The sequence below is a fragment of the Pan paniscus genome, chromosome 1, assembly GCF_029289425.2.
Source record: "Pan paniscus chromosome 1, NHGRI_mPanPan1-v2.0_pri, whole genome shotgun sequence".
Lineage (NCBI taxonomy): Eukaryota > Metazoa > Chordata > Mammalia > Primates > Hominidae > Pan > Pan paniscus.
In genome coordinates, this window is record NC_073249.2 from 36,494,270 (window position 1) to 36,509,399 (window position 15,130).

Sequence of the window (15,130 nt, forward strand, 5' to 3'; positions counted from 1 at the left end):
TTGCAATATTATGTGGTTATGGAAAATAATGATTTTAAAGGACAATTGGAAAATGCTTATGGTTTTCATGCGCGTCCATGTGAAGAGACCACCAAACAGGCTTTGTGTGAGCAACATGGCGGCTTATTTCACCTGGGTGCAGGCGGGCTTCAGAGAAGGGAGATAAGGGTGGGGCCGTTTTATAGGATTTGGGTAGGTAAAGGAAAATTACAGTCAAAGGGGGTTTGTTCTCTGGCGGGTAGGAGTGGGGGTCGCAAGGTGCTCAGTGGGCAGGAGTAAGGGTTGCAAGGTGCTCAGTGGGGGTGCTTTTTGAGCCAGGATGAGCCAGGAAAAGGACTTTCACAAGGTAATGTCATCAGTTAAGGCAAGGACTGGCCATTTACACTTCTTTTGTGGTGGAATGTCATCAGTTAAGGTGGGGCAAGGCATATTCACTTCTTTTGTGATTCTTCAGTTACTTCAGGCCATCTGGGCGTATATATACATGCAAGTCACAGGGGATGCGATGGCTTGGCTTGGGCTCAGAGGCCTGACATTCCTCCCTTCTTATATTAATAAGAAAAATAAAACAAAATAGTGTTGAAGTGTTGGGGCGGCGAAAATTTTTTTGGGGGTGGTATGGAGAGAGAATGGGCAATGTTTCTCAGGGCTGCTTCGAGCGGGATTAGGGGCGGCGTGGGAACCTAGAGTGGGAGAGATTAAGCTGAAGGGAGGTCTTGTGGTAAGGGGTGATATTGTGGGGATGTTAGAAGAAACATTTGTCATATAGAATGATTGGTGATGGCCTGGATATGGTTTTGTATGAATTGGAAAACTAAATGGAATAACAGAAGGAGAAAAACAGGTATTAAAGGTCTAAGAATTGGGAGGACCCAGGACATCTGATTAGGGAGTGCCTAAGGAGATTCAGCATAGTCCTGCCAGCAAAGATTATTTATTTACTTCAAGAGTTAAGAGTGGCAGTTTGGGGATAGCACCAGGAGATATCAGCTGTGATGGCTTGGAAAAACAGTGTAAACTGGCAGTGTAAACAAGAGCAGGGCATGTATGAGTAGTTGAGAATGGTGAATAGGAGTATGACTAGACAGAAAATAGTAGGAATGACAAGTTTTTTTTTTTGTTTTTTTGTTTTTTTGGTTTTTTTTTGAGGCACAGTCTAAGTTTGGTCTGGTGTCTGGAATGAGACTGGGGCCTAATAAAAAGGAGCGTCTATACAGGACCTTAAATGGGCTGTACCCTGTAGCATTCCAAGGACAGGCCTGAATTCTGAGAAGGGAAAGTGGTAAAAGTATTGTCCAGTCCTTTTTAAGTTGGTGGCTGAGCTTGGTGAGGTGTGTTTTTAAAAGACCTTTAGTCCATTCTACTTTTCTTGAAGATGGAGGACCATAAGGGATATAAAGGTTTCACTGAATACTAAGAGCCTGAAAAACTGCTTGGCTGATTTGACTAATAAATACAGTTATCAGACTGTATTGAGGTGGGAAGGCTAAACTGAGGAATTATGTCTGACAGAACGGAAGAAATGACTGCGGTGGCCTTCTCAGACCCTGTAGGAAAGGCCTCTACTTATTTTGAGGGCCTCTAAAAGTATTAAAGCAGTGGCAGCCACTGCACGCAGACATGAGGGCTAGGCTAAAACAGTAAGGTCAAGTTGTTTGGACAGAAAGGCTACAGGGTGTGGTCCTGGCTCTTGTGTAAAAATTCTGACCGCGCTAACCATGCCTAGGAAGGAAAGGAGTTGTTTTGTAGAAGGTGCTTGGGTTTGAGAGATCAGTCGGACACGATTGGCAGGGAGAGCACGTGTTTTTATGAGAATTATGACAAGATAGGTAACAGATGAGGAAGAAATTTGGGCTTCATTGAAGTAATGGGGGCTGCCTGTGAAGCTTTGCAGCAGTACAGCCTAGGTAATTTGCTGAGCTTGATGGGTGTCAGGGTCGGTCCAAGTGAAGGTGAAGAGAGGCTGGGATTAAGGGTGCAAAGGAATAGTAAAGAAAGCATGTTTGAGATCTAGAACAGAATAATGGGTTGTAGAGGCAGGTATTGAGGATAGGAGAGTATATGGGTTTGGCACCACGGGGTGTATAGGCAAAACAATTTGGTTGATAAGGCGCAGATCCTGAACTAACTTGTAAGGCTTGTCTGACTTTAGGACAGGTAAAATGGGGGAATTGTAAGGAGAGTTTATAGGCTTTAAAAGGCCATGCTGTAGCAGGCGAGTGATAACAGGCTTTAATATTTTTAAAGCGTGCTGCGGGACGGGATATTGGCGTTGAGTGGGGTAAGGGTGATTAGGTTTTAATGAGATGGTAAGGGGTGCATGATCGGTCACCAAGGAGGGAGTAGAGGTATCTTATACTTGTGGGTTAAGGTTGGGGGATAGAAGAGGAGGACGCAAAGGAGGCTTTGGATTGGGAAGAAGGGCGGCAATGAGATATAGCTGTAGTCCAGGAATAGTCAGGGAAGCAGATAATTTAGTTAAAGTGTCTCAGCCTAATAAGGGATCTGGGCAGGTGGGGATAACTAAAAAGGAGTGCTTAAAAGAGTATTGTCTAAGTTGGCACCAGAGTTGGGGAGGTTTAAGAGGTTTAGAAGCCTGGCCGTCAATACCCACAACTGTTATGGAGGCAAGGGAAACAGGCCCTTGAAAAGAAGGTAATGTGGAGTGGGTAGCCTCCGTATTGATTAAGAAGGGGACGGGCTTACCTTCCACTGTGAGAGTTACCTGAAGCTCGGCGTCCCTGATGGTCTAGGGTGCTTCCGAGGCGATCGGGCAGTGTCAGTCTTCAGCCGCTAAGCCGAGAAGATCTGGGAAGGAGTCAGAGAGCCTTGGGCCAGAGTTCCAGGGGCTCTGGGAGTGGCTGCCAGGTGAGTTGAACAGTCCGATTTTCAGTGGGGTCCCACACAGATGGGATGTGGCTTAGGAGGAATCCCGGGCTGCGGGCATTCCTTGGCCCAGTGGCCAGATTTCCGGCACGTGTAGCAAGCTCCTGTGGGAGGAGGTTCTGGAGGAACGCCTGGCCGCTGCGGTTCAGGCGTTTGGAAGTTCTTGTGTGCTGGAGATGTGGCTGGGGTTTGTCTCACAGTGGAGGCAAGGAATTGCAACTTTTTTCTATTATGGTACACCTTGAAGGCGAGGTTAATTAAATCCTGTTGTGGGGTTTGAGGGCCAGAATTTAATTTTTGGAGTTTTATTTAATGTCGGGAGCAGATTGGGTAATAAAATGTATATTGAGAATAAGACGGCCTTTTGACCTTTTAGGGTCTAGGGCTGTAAAGTGTCTCAGGGTTGCTGCCAAACAAGTCATGAACTGGGCTGGATTTTTATATTTGAAGAAAAAGAGCCTAAACGCTATCTGATTTGGGATAAAGAAAAAGGAGCATTAACCTTGACTATGCCTTTGGCTCCAGCCACCTTTTTAAGAGTAAATTGCGGGCAGGTGGGGGAGGGCTAGTCACGGAACGAAACTGTAAGCTGGACCAGGTGTGAGGAGGGGAGGTGATAAAAAGATTATAGGGTGGAGGAGCAGAGGCTGAGGAAGAATTGGGACCTAGCTCGGCCTGGCGAGGAACAACCTGGGGAGGAAGGGAGAGGTCAGATGGGTCTGTAGAAAAGGAAGATTAGAAAGACTCAGCGATGCTTGGGGTTGGTACTGAGGGGACAGGCGGGAGGGAAAGAAGGAAGATTTGGGACGAGTTGCACTGGGCACAGAGACTAGGAAGGGACTGATGTGTAAAAGAATGCCTGGATGTCAGGCACCTCAGACCGTTTGCCTATTTTACGACAAGAATTATTTAGATCTTGCAGGATGGAAAAATTCAAAGTGCCATTTTCTGGCTATTTGGAACTACTGTCGAGTTTGTATTGGGGTCAAGCGGCATTGCAGAAGAAAATAAGGCATTTAGGTTTTAGGTCAGGTGTGAGTTGAAGAGGTTTTAAGTTTTTGAGAACACAGGCTAAGGGAGAAGAAGGAGGAATGGAAGGTGGAAACGTACCCATAGTGAAGGAGGCAAGCCCAGAGAAAAGAGTAGAGACACGGAGAAGGGGTGGGGGGTTCTTGCCCTCCAGAAAAGCAGAGAAGGGGTTGGGGCACGGAAATAAGGGATTGGGGCACAGAGATAAGAGGTCAGGGTGAGGAAATAAGGGATTGGAGCACAGAGATAAGAGGTTGGGGTGCAGAAATAAGCGATTGGGGGGTTCTTGCCCCCTAGGAAAGTGGGACTTCCCGCTAAGGGTGAAGGAGAAGGGGTTTGTGAAGAGACCACCAAACAGGCTTTGTGTGAGCAACATGGCTGTTTATTTCACCTGGGTGCAGGCGGGCTGAGTCCGAAAAGAGAGTCAGCGAAGGGAGATAAGGGTGGGGCCGTTTTATAGGATTTGGGTAGGTAAAGGAAAATTACAGTCAAAGGGGGTTTGTTCTCTGGCGGGTAGGAGTGGCGGGTCGCAAGGTGCTCAGTGGGCAGGAGTGGGGGTCGCAAGGTGCTCAGTGGGGGTGCTTTTTGAGCCAGGATGAGCCAGGAAAAGGACTTTCACAAGGTAATGTCATCAGTTAAGGCAAGGACTGGCCATTTACACTTCTTTTGTGGTGGAATGTCATCAGTTAAGGTGGGGCAAGGCATATTCACTTCTTTTGTGATTCTTCAGTTACTCCAGACCATCTGGGCGTATACGTGCAAGTCACAGGGGATGCCATGGCTTGGCTTGGGCTCAGAGGCCTGACAATGGTCTTATGTTAAATATAGAAACTGCTTTATTCTTATGTAAAATTATGTATGCCTATAAACTAAAAGAGAACAAGAAAAGTGAGTTGTTCATGGGTAGTGGGCTTGTTGGTGGCTTCCTTTCTAGCTTGTTTTTTAATTTCCTTTGTTGAGGATTGTGCGATAAATATAGGAACCATTTTTCCTGCTCACAAAGCAACTCAGTTTTGTTCTTTTGGTGCCCAAATCCCTTGGCTACCATCTTATTTGCCCATATCTCCCCTGAATTCAGATATCTTCTGAATTCATTTTTGTTTCACCATCTTTGCACAGTGCCCAGCACTGTACCCACATACACATGCAAGTGACAATATTTTGGGAAAATAATAATTTTATTGGCAGCTGCTTATAAATAACGTCAAGTTTAGACCTGGGGTGGTGGCTCACACCTGTAATCCCAGAACTTTGGGAGGCCGAGGCGGGCAGATCACGAGGTCGGGAGTTCGAGACCAGCCTGACCAAAATGGTGAAACCCTGTCTCTACTAAAAAAAAAAAAAAATACAAAAATTAGCCAGGCGTGGTGGCGCATGCCTGTAATCCCAGCTACTCAGGAGGCTGAGGCAGGAGAATCACTTGAACCCGGGAGGTGGAGGCTGCAGTGAGCTGACACTGCGCCACTGCACTCCAGCCTAGGCAACAGAGTGAGACTCCATCTCAAAAAAAAAAAAAAAAAAGTCAAGTTCGAACACTGGTTCTTTCAAATCAGGCTGCTGCTTCTTAAGTGTGTATCAGCAGCAAGTTCCTATTCACACTGTTTTTTAAAATGAGAGTCATAATGGATCTGATTCATTGAGGACCTACTGTGTGCCTTCTGCTTAAATTTAACCCTCACCACAAAGCTGCAAAACAGGAAATATTGTCCTATTTAATTGAGGAGGAAACAGAAATTCAGAGGGTTTAAGTTACTTTCCCAAGATCATAAATAGGTTTCAAACCTCAGACTTTGGGCCCCACAAAGACCATGTTTTTATCCTGTAATCCATGATGAATACTTTGTTTCTTTTCTTTTTCTTTCTTTCTTTCTTTTTTTTTTTTTTTTGATATGGAATTTTGCTCTTGTTGCCCAGGCTGGGGTGCAATGGCGCAATCTCGGCTCACTGCAACCTCCACCTCCCGGGTTCAAGTGATTCTCCTGCCTCAGCCTCCGGAGTAGCTGAGATTACAGGCATGTGCCAACACACCTGGCTAATTTTGTATTTTTAGTAGAGATGTGGTTTCTCTATGTTGGTCAGGCTGGTCTCAAACTCCCTACTGTCAGGCCTCTGAGCCCAAGCTAAGCCATCATATCCCCTGTGACCTGCACGTACACATCCTGGCCAATGTGGTGAAACCCCGTCTCTACTAAAATACAAAAAATTAGCTGGGCATGGTGGTGCAGGCCTACAGTACTGGCTACTTGGGAGGCTGAGGCAGGGGAATTGCTTGAACCTGGGAGGCGGAGGTTGCAGTGAGCCGAGATCACACCACTGCACTCCAGCCTGGCGACAGAGCGAGACTCTGTCTCAAAAAATAAAAAATAAAATTGACTCCATTATCATTATATAATAGTCTTCTTTGTCCCTTGTTAAAGTTTTGTAGGTGTTTTTTTTGTTTGTTTGTTTTCTGACAAGAGTCTCACTCTGTTGGCCAGGCTGGAGTGCAGTGGCACAATCTCAGCTCACTGCAACCTCTGTTTCCCAGGCTCAAGCGATTCTCCTGCCTCAGCCTCCTGAGTAACTGGGATTACAGGCATCTGCCACCACGCCCAGCTAATTTTTGTATTTTTAGTAGAGACAGGGTTTCACCATATTGGTCAGGCTGGTCTCGAACTCCTGAACTCAGGTAACCCACCTGCCTTGGCCTCCCAAAGTGCTGGGATTACAGGCGTGAGCCACCTCGCCTGGCCAAAGTTTTTACTTAAAGTCCATTTTGTCTGATTTAAATATAGCTACCCTGGCCAGGTGCAGTGGCTCACAACTGTAATCCCAACACTTTCGGAGGCCAAGGCAGGCAGATCACCTGAGGTCAGGCATTCAGGACCAGCCTGGCCAACACAGTGAAACTCCATTTCCTAAAAATACAAAAATTAGATGGGTGTGGTGGTGCACACCTGTAATCCCCACTACTTGGGAGGATGAAGCATGAGAATCACTTGAACCCAGGAGGTGGAGGTTGCAGTGAGCCGAGATCACCCCACTACACTCTGGCCTGGGTGGAGTGAGACTCTGTCTCAAAAATAAATAAATAAATAAAGCTATCCTGCTCTATTTCTGTTTCCATTTGTATGGATTCTCTCTTTCCATCCCTTTAGGGCCTATGTATATCTTTAAAGCTAAAGTGACTCTGGTAAGCAGCATACAGTTTGGTTTTTAAATCCATTTAGCCAATCTATGTCTATGATTGGAATAATTTAACCCATTTACATTTAAAGTAATTATTGACAGGTAAGAACTTATAGGCATTTTGTTGTTTTCTGGCTGTTTTAAAGATCCTTTGTCCTTTTCTTCCTCTCTTACTGTCTTTTGTGATTAGATGATTTTCCTTAGTAGTATACTTAGGTCCCTTTCTCTTTATCTGTGTGTGTCTACTACAGGTTTCTGCTTTGTGGTTAAAATAGGCTTACATAAAACATCTTATTGTCAATTTTAAGCTGATAACAACTTAACTTTGTTCACACACAAAAACTCTACACTTTTATACGCCCCCATTTTATGCTTTTGCTGTCACAATATTCATCCTTTTACATTGTGTATCAATTAATGAATTACCAAAGCTAGTTATTTTTAATATTTTTATCTTTTAGCCTATACACGAGTTAAAATGATTTACACATAACCACTGCAGTATTAGAATATTCTGATTTTGACTATATACGTATCTTTACCAGTGAGTTTTATACCTTTTTATGTTTTCATATTAGCATTAAAAGTAGCATACTTTTGTTTCAGCTTGAAGAACTCCACTTAGCATTTCTCGCAAGGTAGGTCTGGTGGTGATTTAACTCCCTCAGTTTTTATTTGTCTGGGAAAGTTAATCTTTCCTTTTCTGAAGGACAGATTTATCAGGTAAAGTATTCTTGGTTAGCAGTTTATTTTTCTTTTTTAAATTTCAGCATTTTGAATATATCATCCTACTCTTCTTGGCCTGCAAGGTTTCTGCTGAGAAATCTGATAGCCTATGGGGTCTCCCTTGTATGTGATAAGCTTCTTTTTCCTTGTGCTGCTTTAAAAATTCTCTTTGATTTTTGGCTGGGCACAGTGGCTCATACCTGTAATACCAGCACTTTGAGAGGCCAAGGCAGGTGGATCACTTGAGGCCAGGAGTTTGAGACCAGCCTGGCCAACGTAGTGAAACCTTATCTCTACTAAAAATACAAAAAAAAAAAAAATAGCCAGCCATGGTGGTGCATGCCTGTAATCCCAGCTACTAGGGAGGCTGAGGCATGAAAATCGCTTGGGCCTAGGAGGAGGTGGTTACAGTGAGCTAAGATCATGCTACTGCACCCCAGCCTGGGAGACAAGAGTGAGACTCTGTCTCAAAAAAGAGAAAAAAAAAAAAAAAAGGAAAAAAGTTGAATTCTTTTACTTTTGACTATTTCAGTGTAATGTGTCTTGGCAAAGTCTTCTTTGGGTTGAACCAGATTGCAGAACTTTGAGCGACATATACCTTAATGTCTGTGTCTCTCCCACATTTGAGAAGCTTTCAGCCATGCTTTATTAAATAAGCTTTCTGCTCCTTCTTTCTCTTCTCCTTTATTATTTCCATAAAGCAACTGTTAGCTCTTAATGTTGTTCCATAAATCTCATAAGCTCTCTTTAATCTTTTCATTCTTTTTCTCTCCTCTGGCTGCATATTTTCAAATGACCTGTCTTGGAATTCAGATTCTTTCTTCTGCTTGATCAAATTTGCTGTTGACTACTGCATTTTTCCTTTCTGATTGTATTCTTCAGCAGAATTTTTTTATGATCTCTTTGCTGAACTTCCATTTTGTTCATGCATTGTTTTTCTGATTTCATAGAGTTGTATATCTGTTCTCTTGTAGCTCACTGAATTTTCTTAAAACAATTTAAATTTATTGTCAAGCAATTCATATATCTCAAGTTCTTTGGATTTGTTACTGTAATATTATTGTGCTCCTTAGGTGATATCATGTTTCCATTTTTTGTTTTCTTGAAGTCTTCCATTTCTATCCTTGCATTTGAAGAAAATCACTTCCTCCAGTCTTTATTGACTAGCTTCAGGAGAGAAATGCCTTCATCAATCTGCCTGGCTAGGAATTCTGAGGCTCTCTCCTACCTTTCCTGTGGATTCACCTGCTCCACAACCCCTGTTCCCACTTGCGGCAGGGGATTCTTAAAAGTTATATGCCTTATCTCAATCCCACAAAGCCAGGCCAGGTGCTGACAGCTTCCTGTTTGTTTCCCCTAGGGTGGTGCCCTGAAGCACTCAAGTTTGTGTACCTTGCTTCAATTCCACAATCAAGCCATCTGTCTCTATATTTGATGCTTGCAGTTGCCATCCAATGTGGCATGCTTGGGAAGCCAGCCTCAGGGAGATGGGGGTGAGGTGCACAGAGAATTTGGGGTGGCCATGGGTCATGTGGGAGGTCCATATGCAAGGTATCCCAGTGGCTGGTGGGTAGGCTTCCTGATGGAGTCTGTGGAGTGCTGAGTAGGTTTCAGGGCCTTTCTTCCCTGCTCCCAGCCTTTCCCAACACTTAGCTATGACAATCACCTCAGTATTTTAATTGGAGCAAGAAAGAGGTAGGGTTCTTAGGCAGCATCCCACACAGCTAGGGGCTGAGCACTCTCACTATGCTATCACCTTCTCCCATGGGAGAAACTGTGGACTGAGGGGAGTCTCTCTTGCCACTAAGCTGTGCCAACTTCAAGGAGTGATGCAGATAAAGTGAAAATCTTCTTCTTCCTTTTCTTTAATGCATTTATTCTCAGATATTTCTGCTCCAATGGTGTGCTGGAACTTCCACATAGGACTTCTGGATTCCTACAAAACAACTACCATCTGAAAGTACTGGTAAAAATCAATGCTTCTGTGGAAGAATGATGATATAAAGCTCCTATTCTGCCATCTTGCTAACATCACTCTCTAAAGTTACTTTTAAAGGAATAAAATATTTTAGTATCTATTTGAGCCCTGACCCTGGTAGACTTTGTTTCCTCATTTTATGTTCCATGCACTACCTCATTCCCTCTTTGCCCATTCTGAAATTTTATAATCCCTTTAAACTCCCCATGTGTACCTAAGCATCAGAATTTTTCAAAAAGTCACAGAAAATTAACATAAAAAAATAAATTTATTTTGAGTCTGAAATACTGAAGAACAAGCATACAGATAAATAGTACAAAGAACAAAAATTAGAACATGAGTAATGACTTAAGACACAGGCATTTTTCTAGCTATTGCATACAGACACATTTTTACACACAAACATATTTTTTAAAGACATCTCTCCAACATTCTCAAAAGGCAAGAGCTGTATTTGTGACATTTGTAATAAATGCAACAGCTTTTGAAACATCCAGTTTCTTTCCTAAATCATTTGATTAAAATTCACACAAGTGATGATTACCTATTCCATTTTCTGAAAATACGACATACAGTCATGTTTTGATCAACAATTGACCACATATGACAGAGATCCTACAAGATTATAATGGAACTGAAAAATTCCTATCATCTAGTGATGCCACAGCCATTATTACATTGTAGCACAATGTATTATCTGTTCTATGTTTAGATTACACAAATACCATTGTGTTACAGTTGCCTACAGTATTCAATACAGTACCATGCTGTACAGGTGTGTAGCCTAGAAGCGACAGACTTTGCCATCTAGCCCAGGTGTGCAGTAGGCTCTACCACCTAGGTTTGTGTAAGTACACTTCATGATGTTCACACAATGATGAAATCACCTAATGACAAATTTCTCAGAATGTAGCTCTGTCATTAAGTCACACATTACTGTAGAATTATAACATTCTTGCTTGACATATTACAGACAACTTTCACTGAAAATACAGAAAAATTATCAATTCATTTTGCATTGTCACATATTCCATCACCTTTCTAATCAACAAGGAAAAACAAACATAACATATATGTATATGCTTTTCAGAAATAAAGTATTCTAAATTTTATTTGTAATTTGTTCCAAACCTCAGGAACTCAACAAGTACATGATTATTTTAAACAACATTGATAGTTTAAAAATAAAAACAATTATTTGGGGAGAGACCTTAAAATATATTTTTGGCCGTTTTTACCTGTAATGTAAATATCAAAGGAAGCTAATGATTGGACATACTCTGCTTGAGTTACCCTAAACTGACTAAAAAGGCTAAAAAGAAATGTAAAAGTCCCTTGTATCCATAAGGTAGCAATCACATTTGTTTATCCAATTGTCCAGGGAATTTTTCTCTGGCTGGATTCAAGTTCCTGTGATACAATAATTTGGTCTATTCCATGATTAATGGCATTTAATATTTTGAAAAGATCTTTGAGATCAAATTGAACACATTCATTTCATGGATGAGGAAAATGCTGCCCAGAGAGGTTTAATGATTTGTCCAGAGTTATAAGAACATACAGAAATACATCCAGGACATGGACACAGAGTTCCTGATTCTTAGTCAAATTCTTTAGGTAACACATTCCCCAGGGTCAGATTCTACATAATTTACAGTCACTTGATTATAGAGAATGTTATAATTTCAATATATATCAATGCATATATTCTGCCTGATATAGTTGGGATACTTGTCCCTCCAATCTCATATTGAAATGTAATCCCCAATGTTGAAGGTTGGCCCTAATAGAAGGTGTTTGGGTCCTGCGGGTGGATCCCTCATGGCTTGGTGCTGTCCTTGCAGTAATGAGTGAGTTTTCACAAAATCTGGTTGTTTGAAGGTGTGTGGCACCTCCCTGCTCTCTTGTTCCTGCTTCGCCATGTGACATCTCTGCTCCCACTTAGCCTTTCACCATGAGTAAAGCTCCCTGAGGGCTCCCCAGAAGCCAAGCAGACACTGGTGCCATGCTTACACAGCCTGCAGAACTGTGAGCCACTTAAACCTCTTTTATTTATAAATTACCCAGTCTCAGGTATTTCTGTTCTTTTTTTCCTGAAACAGAGTCTCGCTCTGTCACCCAGGCTGGAGTGCAGTGGCGCAATCTCAGCTCACTGTAGCCTCCGCCTTCCAGGTTCAGGCAATTCTCATGCCTCAGCTTCCCAAGAAGCTGGGACTACAGGCGTGTGCCACCATGCCCGGCTAATTTGTGTGTGTGTGTGTGTGTGTGTGTGTGTGTGTGTGTATTTTTAGTAGAGATGGGGTTTTGCCATGTTGGCCAGACTGGTCTTCAACTCCTGGCCTCAAATGATCCACCCACCTCAGCCTCCCAAAGTGCTGGGACTATAGGTGTGAGCCATCGTGCTCAACCTCAGGTTTTATTTATTTATTTATTTATTTATTTATTTGAGACAGTCTCACTTTATCTCCCAGGCTGGAGTGCAGTAGCGTGATTTTCGCTCACTGCAACCTCTGCCACTCGCATTCAAGCGATTCTCCTGCCTCAGCCTCCCGAGTAGCTGGGATTACAGGCGCCTGCCACTGCGCTAATTTTTGTATTTTTAGTAGAGATGGGGTTTCACCATCTTGGCCAGGCTGGTTTTGAACTCCTGACTTTGTGATCCACCTGCCTTGGCCTCCTAAAGTGCTGGGATTACAGGCATGAGCCACAGCACCGCGCCTGGCCTTTTTTTTTTTTTTTTTGGTAGAGATGGGGTTTTACCATGTTGGCCAGGCTGGTCTTGAACTCCTGACCTCAGGTGATCCACACGCTTCAGCCTCCCAAAGTGCTGGGATTACAGGCGTGAGCCACCACACCCAGCCTAAATATTTCTTTATAGCAATGCAAGGATGGCCTAACACACTGCCTAAATCAAAATTGCTATTCACTTCAAGGGTATTCATTACCTGACTAGCTTTTTTGGGTGCATATGAACATAATGTAAATTTTATGGCTGATCAAATGTCATTACTATGAAGATACTCCCTATGAGCTCACAGAGTCAGGACATCAACAATATTTAAACTCTCACTGTAAACATGACACAGTGGTAGGCACTGTGGAAATATATTTGGTCCTATTTTCCCTACCTGAGCATGTAAAACAGCAGACTATTCCAACAGTGTGATGACTCTGCAGTGAAGAAAAGAATCCACTCTCCCGGCACACTGATAGAGCATGTACCTGGGCATAGTATTCCTCAAAGGAGAATGGTCATAAAAATGGTACTGCAGAATTCAAACAGCATTCAAGAGGTCTCCACTAAATAGGGACATGTAGGCTATCTGAAGTTATTACAGATTTCCTTATTTCAGGAATCTTCAAGGCAAAATATAGGATGTGATACATGAAATCATGAAATAGCCAGTAATATACATGATGAAATTATCTTACTAGAAAGTTATACATCAGGAAAAAAAAAGAGAGTTTAAAGAAAAAGGCAATGGGTACAAAACTACTCTATCTCAAGTTGGAGTGAAAAAATACAGCGTTAGCATTTATCCATGATAGAAAGGCAGCACAGAAAAGAACTCAAGACAGAATGAACCTGTAACCAGGCTCCTTAATTAGAACATAGATCTAAGACCAAAGTCTGGGTAGAATCTGTACACAGAATAGTTTCTATAGCCATTGACTGCATGTGTTAAAAAGTACTTTGTAACAAGAGTACAATAAATGGGAAAAATCTTAGAGGTCATCTGAAAGCCTGATCCCAATGCTGTCCTTTGTGGGTGAGTAGTGTCATGTTGGTATGTTGTACTCAAACTGAAGTGGCTTGAACAGCTGGTCAGCACAGTGAAAAAGGCAGCCAATTAGGAATATATTGTACATTTAGTTCCACTGGATATTTTAATATATAAACTGCATGAACTATTATATCTTATGGGGACTGAACACCCCATATTATCACTTTAAAAAGTCTTCTAAGCTTCCATTTTCTACAAAAAAGAAAAACATCGACTTTTAAAAAGTAAACGTCAAGAAGCTTACTTTCAGACACAATATGAGACTAAAAACCGGATACTAATTAGATAAATAGTAGTGTTAACATGATGTAAACAGAAGAATTTTAAGAAAATTTCCCTTAATTTAACAATTAAGCAAAATAATAATTATGCATTTAGAGTTCATATGGTAATTTTCAAGTAAGTGTGTTTATTCCCCCACCACATACAAACCCAGCCTTGGTGCTCACATCTCTCTCCAAGGATGATCACATTGTCCCCAATTACTACAGGACAGTAACTTTTCCTTTCTCTTCAAATTGCTGATTCTGACTGCTTGGACAACATAACCGTTTTTGGTTCTTGGTCTGTGGGACTGTCAGCTGGTATCTATAAAAACAATCAGAAGATTAAAAATGTATAGCATCTGGCATATCCTATTATAACAGATCAACAGTTGACTCGGGGGAAAAATAGCTAAATAAAAAAACATGGTTTCACATTTATTCTATACATACTTCTCAACAGTATAATCATAAAAATATTACTTACAGCTTTAACATCAACATTTGTAATTCCTATATTTATGTTGTGTCTTCGCAGATCAGACTTGATTAATGCTGAAACAGAGGGGCATCAAGTTACTATAAACTGTTACGTGAAGATTTTTTTAAAAAGCAGCTCAAAGTCTTTCTTGGTATTGTCAAATTTAATACACTGTAGTGTCATGATATTTAATAGCATCCCAACAGCCTGAAAAATAATAGTACCTCTCTAAAGTTGTTAACAATTAATAAGTCATTCATTATTAACAAATACGGGAATGCCAGCAACCAATGATACAAAAATGAAAAGTGTAATTCTTTTTCTTAAACGACTCTCCAATCTAGGGAAACTTTGACATGTAAACAAGTATAACAGTGTGTGATAATTGCAAGGTATGGTGGGGAAGTGGGAGCAAAAAAAGTCTATGTCAGCCAAAGGAAATTAGAGAAGGCTTTCCAGAGAAGACATACTTGATACTGGAAAAAACTGAGTAATAACTTGTCAAGCAGACAAGAGGAGAGGAAGGCATCTAGGCAGAAGGGAATGCAGGTATATCTCAGAGACATTGTGGGTTCAGCTCCAGATCACCACAAAAGAGTGAATATTGCTGGGCGTGGTGGGTCATGCCTGTAATCCCAGCACTTTGGGAGGCCGAGGTGGGTGGATCACAAGGTCAGAAGATCGAGACCATCCCGGCCAACACAGTGAAACTCCATCTCTACTAAAAACACAAAAAATTAGCCGGGCGTGGCGGCACGCACCTGTAGTCCCAACTACTAGGGAGGCTGAGACAGAAGAATCACTTGAACCTGGG

General features: G+C 42.1%; 1 protein-coding gene across 1 annotated transcript in view; it reads right to left on the reverse strand.

Annotated features, from left to right (window-relative positions):
• Window positions 1-10,036: 10,036 nt before the first annotated feature.
• The window catches only part of FLVCR1 (FLVCR choline and heme transporter 1), a 41,022-nt gene continuing 35,928 nt past the window's right edge, over window positions 10,037-15,130 (reverse strand). Inside the window, exons 9-10 of the mRNA XM_008966792.4 lie at window positions 14,323-14,390; window positions 10,037-14,160 (exon numbers count right to left, since the gene is read on the reverse strand). Coding sequence (XP_008965040.4) covers window positions 14,086-14,160; window positions 14,323-14,390 — 143 coding nt within the window. The 3' untranslated portion in view covers window positions 10,037-14,085. The remainder of the gene's footprint in view (window positions 14,161-14,322; window positions 14,391-15,130) is intronic.